A 7,197-nucleotide genomic window follows, 5' to 3' on the forward strand; every position below is an offset into this window, starting at 1 on the left:
TTCAAAAGCTGTTGATTTATTGAAGGCATAATCGAAGTCATGAAATAGAAGCGATCAAGTGCTCCTTGAAATGGCCACGAAGGTCTGATGAGCACCGCAACAGGCACAGGGCTAATAGGTTTGATGGAATTCACAATTGGTAAAATAATTGAACACGGGATTCGAGAAACTACTCAAGAAAGTAAAACCTGGTAAAAACAACTCAGCTGTGACAATAAAATCCTGCATTTCATCAGCAATTTAACAGAATAAATTTGGTGATCTGCATTAAGCACTGAAGTTTGCTTGAAAAGGGCGTTTACAGAAAACACAAATAGGTTGACAGCATTCGGAAGTTTGCGATTAGCTATGCTGATGATCGCTTACCATATGAAATCTTCAAGGACACTTGTGGTGCTGAAATATTTCAAAAAATAAATTGGCACTTCAAAAATCAATTGACGTTTTTGCATCAGTAGGCTACTATTTTGACTAAAGACCTGTCTACACTACACGTCGTGACCTTTGTTTTGCGATTTCACAACTTATATTGCGTGAAGGATGTCTTGTTCGATTCAATCACCCAGCCACAAAACAAGTCACAAGAGGGTCATGATGCGTGTAAACGGGAGCTTAAAAATATTTTCCAAACACCATTAGCGATTTTGATCAATAATACACTTAAATAATGTGACGTCATAGTACGATTGGGGGCAAGTTACACTTTTCTTTATGTCGTAATGTTTTCACGCTCAGCATAGGAAAAGTGTAAAACGTCCTTTAAAGCGATTTAGGCCAAAGACTTCTTCAGTCCGCTCTCGACCGCCTCAAGGAAGTCAGTGGTGATGACGTAGTGTTCGTTCAGTTTCACGCTGCAACAGAAGAAAATATCAAATTGCATGAAATTTCTTTCGTTCGCTCATAAACGACAGTTTGAACATCGGGATGAAACTAATCTCTATTCTCTGGACACAACAAAGCTATTCTCAACTTTAGTAAATTTATCAAAAATGGTGTACTTGAACAACTGTGTCACAACCATGAACAAAGTATCACAGGTATTTTGGCTGTTTGGATATAGAATGAAATGCTGATTTAAACCATTTTATTAACAGCTGAACCCAAAGTTTACTGTTTCCAGGTAACGCATGCATTATGTACACACAACTCTTTTCACAATTTCTACCACGATTTATATTTATAAAAATGATCATTATCAAGTATCATACTGAACGTAAAAGAGCAAATGGAGCCAAACTAAAGACTACATACTTTTTCAATCCATGAATGCAGCCAGCTAAGTCTTTCGTCATGACCCCGTTGTCCACAGTGTCAACACAGACCTTCTCAAGGGTCTGACAAAACTTGATCAAGTCTGGGTTTCCGTCCAATTTTCCGCGATGTTCCAGGCCTCGAGTCCAAGCAAAGATCGAAGCAATCGGATTGGTGCTGGTGGGGTTGCCCTGGTAAAAAATAGAGCACACAGCAAAGTTACACACACATATTAGATATAAGTGAAAGAACGTGTGACAAGGGAAGCGGCAGATAGCTAGCTTTCGTTCAAAAACTATTTAAACATGCAGAATTTTCACAGAAAAGATAAAAAAAAAGTTGTTGTACTTGAAGGCTGGAATTTCGGAAAACCCGTCAAAGAACTTCCGCTGTTTTGTCAAAAATAGTAATCTGCCATAGCAAACAAAGTTATCAAGATTCCGTCAGTAGCGGTCAACCAGTCACGTGGTCCACTGCTTTCCGGAATGTGGAACCATCTTCCCAACACTGCCTACTTCGACACTCAACCTAAATCTTACACCTCTGCACACAATAATTGAATACGATCAGAACATGACACCTATCTTCAGGGAATATTTCTATAATAATAATAATCCATTCCCTAAGACCTTGCTCAAGATGCTTATTGCTTACTGGTAAAATAACAAATCGTAGTGGAACGATAATACCTTCTGGTGCTCTCGATAGTGCCTCGTGACCGTGCCATGGGCAGCCTCCGATTCCACCGTCTTCCCATCAGGACACATCAGAACGCTGGTCATTAGGCCGAGTGAGCCAAACCCTGCAAATAATTTGAATATAGTGAGTTGGCGGTGTTCTAGAACTCACACCGATGTCCGATTTAGCAGGAGTCATCTTCGAAACACAAATGTAGGACATTTCCTCTGATAATATGCACAGCTGCGTTGCCACTCACATTGGCATTGATGAAAAATAAATCAATAGATAATTTTGCATCTAGCAGATAGTAGTAAAGGGCGGTGTAGTGTGCAACTTTGTAAAGAAGTTTTTAGCAAAGACCACACAACAAATATCGTTCGTTACAGTGCCAATGGAGCTTTGGTAGAAGATTTGCTTTGCTGAACAACCGACGTAACACTAAAGCGTTATTTGTACGCAAAAGTAATATCAATCTAAAAGCTGTCATGTTACATGGTTCAAAAATTCAGAAATTGGGGAGTCGAGTTATTAAAACCCCACCTCAGCAGAACACATGTTGGATTGTTGGTAAAGCAATGCTACGACAAAAGAAGCGGATAAGTGGCATTTCAACTATCAAGTAGCAACCTTGTGCAAGAATGTCGGACTGGACGTCGCCATCATAGTTCTTGCAAGCCCACACAAAAGCACCGGACGACTTGAGCACCTGGGCGACCATGTCGTCAATGAGTCTGTGCTCGTACCACATCCCGTTCGCGTCGAAGTCCTTCTTGTAGTGCCTGTGTGCAACATAATATGTTGGTAGTTTGATTACAAAGCTAACTCAAGAAATATGAAAATTAATTTTTTCCAGATAGCGGGACTTTTATTACGTGGACCACGCAATGAACTTTAGGTATTTTTCTATGAAGAAATAGGCCAAGTCTTAAAAAAATGTAATTCCATGCATAACTGAAATACCTTTGCAACAAAATACTTATAGATAACAAATTGGAGCCTGGACAATTTTAATAAAATATACATCGAAAATAATAGCATCAAACAGATAGACATGTGCTTCAGAAATTTGAACCTCCCCAGTGCCGCGTCACTTCTAACTATACGGTGTCTGCAAAAGCTCGTCATTTCAAACCGTTTGCAGATGTTCACCTATTCCATAGGATGGTGCATCTACCAAGCTGAGAAATTGAAGCGGCAAAAGCATGTTGATATGCAAAGGAATTATATGATACGCAAACATACTTTTGAAAGATATCTTCAAAGATGTCTTTAAATCTTCCGTCGTATTTCTTCAAGATCGTGTTCTTGGTGCTCATGTACAGAGGCCATTTCTTTTGTAAAGCAACTTGCATACAACTGTGAGCGAAGTCGGTAATGGACTGAAAAATAAAGAGAAAGTTAGCGGTTTTTCTACGAATAGAGCTTGCTGAATGCTGAGCACATTGCCGATACAATATGGTTTGTCCCAATAACTCAGTTGGTTGAGCTCTCGACTTTATAATCGAAGAAACGGCAAGATCAAGAGGCACTGGTTTGATTCTCGGAGTGTGCGTTTAAGCAACGCATTTCAAGGACATTCAGTGACACCTATTGGATGGGATATTTCATAAACAGCAAGTCAACAATATGAAATTTCACTCTGTCAACCTTGGTGACCGGACCTAACTAAGTCAATGGTTAAACAAAAGTGATTCAAAACCCCTACCTACAAGTTGGCAAAACTACCAGGATTAAGCTCCTTTAAATTAGCCTTGCAAAGATGCTTCTCACTGAGGATAGAGAATCAATCAATCGATAGGTCTAGTTAATTTTTGTTTAACCCCAAATTACTCTTGTCAAAACCTTTTTCCTTAGATGCTTTTTTTACTTACACTTATTCTGCTTTTAGTCTTTCTTTATATTACGTGTCAAGGAGACATCGCAGAATCAGTGTTTTCAAACAAAAACACATAAAAATTAGTACCCCAGCAAACTTCTAACTTGATTACACGTTATTATATTGTAAACAGGATAACGCGTTCATGGACGGTATTAATCAATCATTGACTAAGCTAATGAAGTGATGACCTTGTTTGAACAAAGTCACTTAAAAACTGCTGGAGAAATACAGAGCAAACCACAAGTAACTAAGGAAGTTATTTATCATTGCAATGCGTCACAATGGCTCTTAGAAATTTGTTGTATGCGGTGAATGCCAATTTATGATTGCACAGGCAATCTATGAATGCAGTTTTTCGTGTCGACAAAAGACCGATTCCTTAGCTTGTAATAAACTACGTAGAGCAACCAGTTCCAGTACGTAGTCCCCCCTTATTAAACGGAGGACGATTCTCCGGCAGAATTAGTGGAACGATACTGACGAGCTCAGTCGCATGGGCGAAACACAGTGTTCATCGCTGTTAATTCTTGCTACAATCGGCTGCCGAGAAACATACCTGATCAGTGTTATACATTGCCATTCCAACGCCACCACCATCTTTAAAATTAAAAACTTCCATGTTGACAGGGCTGCCGTTTGTTGGTGTGTATATAAGCTCCAGTTTGCCATCGCCAGGTGCAACAAAATCTGTTGCTTTGTACTATGCATAAAGTAAGAGTGTAAAACTTATGGTTTAATTGACACGGCTGAATGTAGCATTTTTTGTTTACATTTAGAAACATTACTCCCCTTACCGAACTCATTATTAGCAAAATAAATGAGGAATAATTGCTTGTGAAATGCATTCGCCAAAAACGCAAAGTCACAGTATGTTGCTAGTAAATTATTTGCAAAACTGTATTCAGTAACAAAGTCAATCCTCTCACCTGGTCACCATGAGCATGGCGGCCGATCACAATTGGGTCAGTCCATCCTGGCACCAATCTTGGCACAACTTTGCACAAAATGGGCTCTCGGAACACTGTGCCACCCAGAATGTTACGAATTGTTCCGTTAGGGCTTTTCCACATTTTCTTAAGTTTAAATTCTAAAGCAATAATTTTCAAGTGAGTCTTGTAGTTGATGCAGCTTTTATTTACATGCATCAATCCGACTGTGAATTCAGTTATAATGAAAACTTATAAACTCAATTGATGGTGCCATAATGGAGCCTTATTTTCAGTGGTTGAAGATTTAGGTTAAGTGAATGACACGAAAGTAAAGCCAAGCTTGATATTTACCTTCAACTTCAGTTACACTCTATGACTGACATTAAGATAATATAAAGATGAAAAGAAAAGAAAGATGGCATCACATGCTTTTTTAAACCTAAGACAAGTGTTGATTATGATAACAATTGCTACAAAAACAAAACTTGGAAAAGCATAACACACAGCAGCATGAGGTGATATGGTTTATACACCATTAACTTACCTTCAACTCTTTCCTCATCAGGCGTGATTGTTGCACATTTAACTGCAACGTTATATTTTAAAGTAGCCAGAGCAGAATCAATAGTGACCTGATCGTCTGTCTTGTCACGATATTCCATGCCGAGATCATAATACTTAAGGTCAACATTGAGGTAGGGCAAAATCAGCTGAAAAGCAATCAAGCATGAAAAGTAAAAACTGGTGATAAACCATGGATGATAAATAACACCGCTTGCAAATTATTTATTAGCTAAACAGAATTTATTCAACACTATGCCACTTAATATAAGAAAAAAACTTAGACAACTTGCAGGTTGTTTGAATCAGTAAAAGTATTACCATAAGCATACTACATTTCGTTTAAAATTGGGAACAGCATCCACAGAAATGTGTCACTATTTCCATTTCGGTACGGTAATAAGTTTACCTTTTGTTTAATCATATCCCAAATGATTCGAGTCATTTCATCTCCATCCATTTCCACAACAGGGTTAGCAACTTGAATGCGCTTATCACTTGAATCTGCATAGAAAATAAATTCAATTTCACCACTAGGATCTAGTGCTCAACAATTAAGAGCAACATATTTTTATAACTTGTGCTTTAATGTTTAGCATATACTACATAGCCTATAAAAACATCAGTAATTAACAAATGCACATAAAAAAATAATTCCTAACGAGATCACAGATAGAAGCAACAAGCAAGAAAATAGTTTGAGGCTTACAAAACTACAAACTTACATTGGCGTTGAGATCCATTAACACTGAAGGCAGAAACAACATTAACTGATTTCCGAAGAGTTTGCAACAGGTTTTGAGTTTTTGAAAGTGCCATGTTGGATAATTGTAATGATTCCAACCAGTTGATTACTTAAGACTGACTTAGGAATTTAAAGATTCTGCCATCAAATGTAAGTTAAAAATAAAAAAAATTAGAAAAGGTCATGTGAAGGTATTCAAGGTATTGATAAAACATCCAAGGTACTAAGATTTTTGTGCTAGGTCAAAACTATCCAGATAGTGGCGTAACACCAACTTTATGTTTTATTTCAGAGCAATTTGTTCGACTAGGCTTTGTGAAACAAACTTTCTCAGAACAAAAAATCATAAACGCTCCTGGACAGTGTCAAACCGCGCCTTTTGGAATCTGAGACCAATGCAGTCGCTGTGAGCTACGGACACACACGCTAAACTCTGTCGAATTTAGAGGTTATAAATGTAGCTTTGTTGTTTTTGTTGAGCGAAGAGGTGAAAAACATGTCATGCTTGAGTGAACAGATGCATATAGCCTCTGAGGTGTGCTTTTAAATATTCGTTGTCAGGTATTGTCAGCGTTGCCAGATGTTTTTGACTGAAAAGAGTCTTTATTCTATTGCAAATTGGAATTAATAAGAAATCAAAAGATTCAACAATACAAAACTCCGTACCGGATATACTCGAGTATAGTTCGATCTCATGTCCATAATCTACGTCGGCAATGATTTTGCTGCAGTAAAAATGTGTTAATTTTGAAAGCTGCCGAACAGCTTGTCCTGTGTCGAACCTGTCTTTTTGAGGTGAAAATCACATTTGCGAAAATCTCGACCTTTACTGGAGTATATACGGTAACTGTTAAATTTTTTTTTGCAACTGAGAAGCAAAAGTAGCCCAGGTTTGGCAGGAAAAACTTGCCAATCTAGCAAGCCTTAAAAATTGTAAGGCATTGTTGGTATTTTCAGGGATTGGCAGATATTTTGAAGGGTTGTCAGACCATAATCTTAACATCCAATTATAATCCTAAAACCGTAATCAGGGTTACCAGATACTCAAGCTATAGTAAGGCCAAATTCATTATAAAATAAGGCCAAAAAAAGACCAAATTTTTTATTTACTTCTAAGGCTAAATAAACGCTAACAACTTAATTAAAATATT

At 37.8% G+C, this 7,197-nt stretch overlaps 1 protein-coding gene across 1 annotated transcript; it reads right to left on the minus strand.

Moving 5' to 3' along the window:
- Positions 1–6,180, minus strand: LOC145771632 (isocitrate dehydrogenase [NADP], mitochondrial-like). Its single transcript, XM_082583353.1, has 10 exons — positions 6,027–6,180; positions 5,711–5,805; positions 5,285–5,450; positions 4,738–4,898; positions 4,368–4,511; positions 3,175–3,311; positions 2,560–2,711; positions 1,941–2,053; positions 1,252–1,442; positions 1–851 (listed from the first exon to the last, which is right to left on the minus strand). The coding sequence occupies exons 1-10, from the start codon at positions 6,118–6,120 to the stop codon at positions 770–772; spliced, it is 1,335 nt and encodes a 444-aa protein (XP_082439479.1). The 5' UTR covers positions 6,121–6,180; the 3' UTR covers positions 1–769.
- Positions 6,181–7,197: the final 1,017 nt, after the last annotated feature.

This window comes from Aplidium turbinatum, chromosome 6, assembly GCF_918807975.1.
Source record: "Aplidium turbinatum chromosome 6, kaAplTurb1.1, whole genome shotgun sequence".
In the NCBI taxonomy this organism is placed as follows: Eukaryota; Metazoa; Chordata; class Ascidiacea; order Aplousobranchia; family Polyclinidae; genus Aplidium; species Aplidium turbinatum.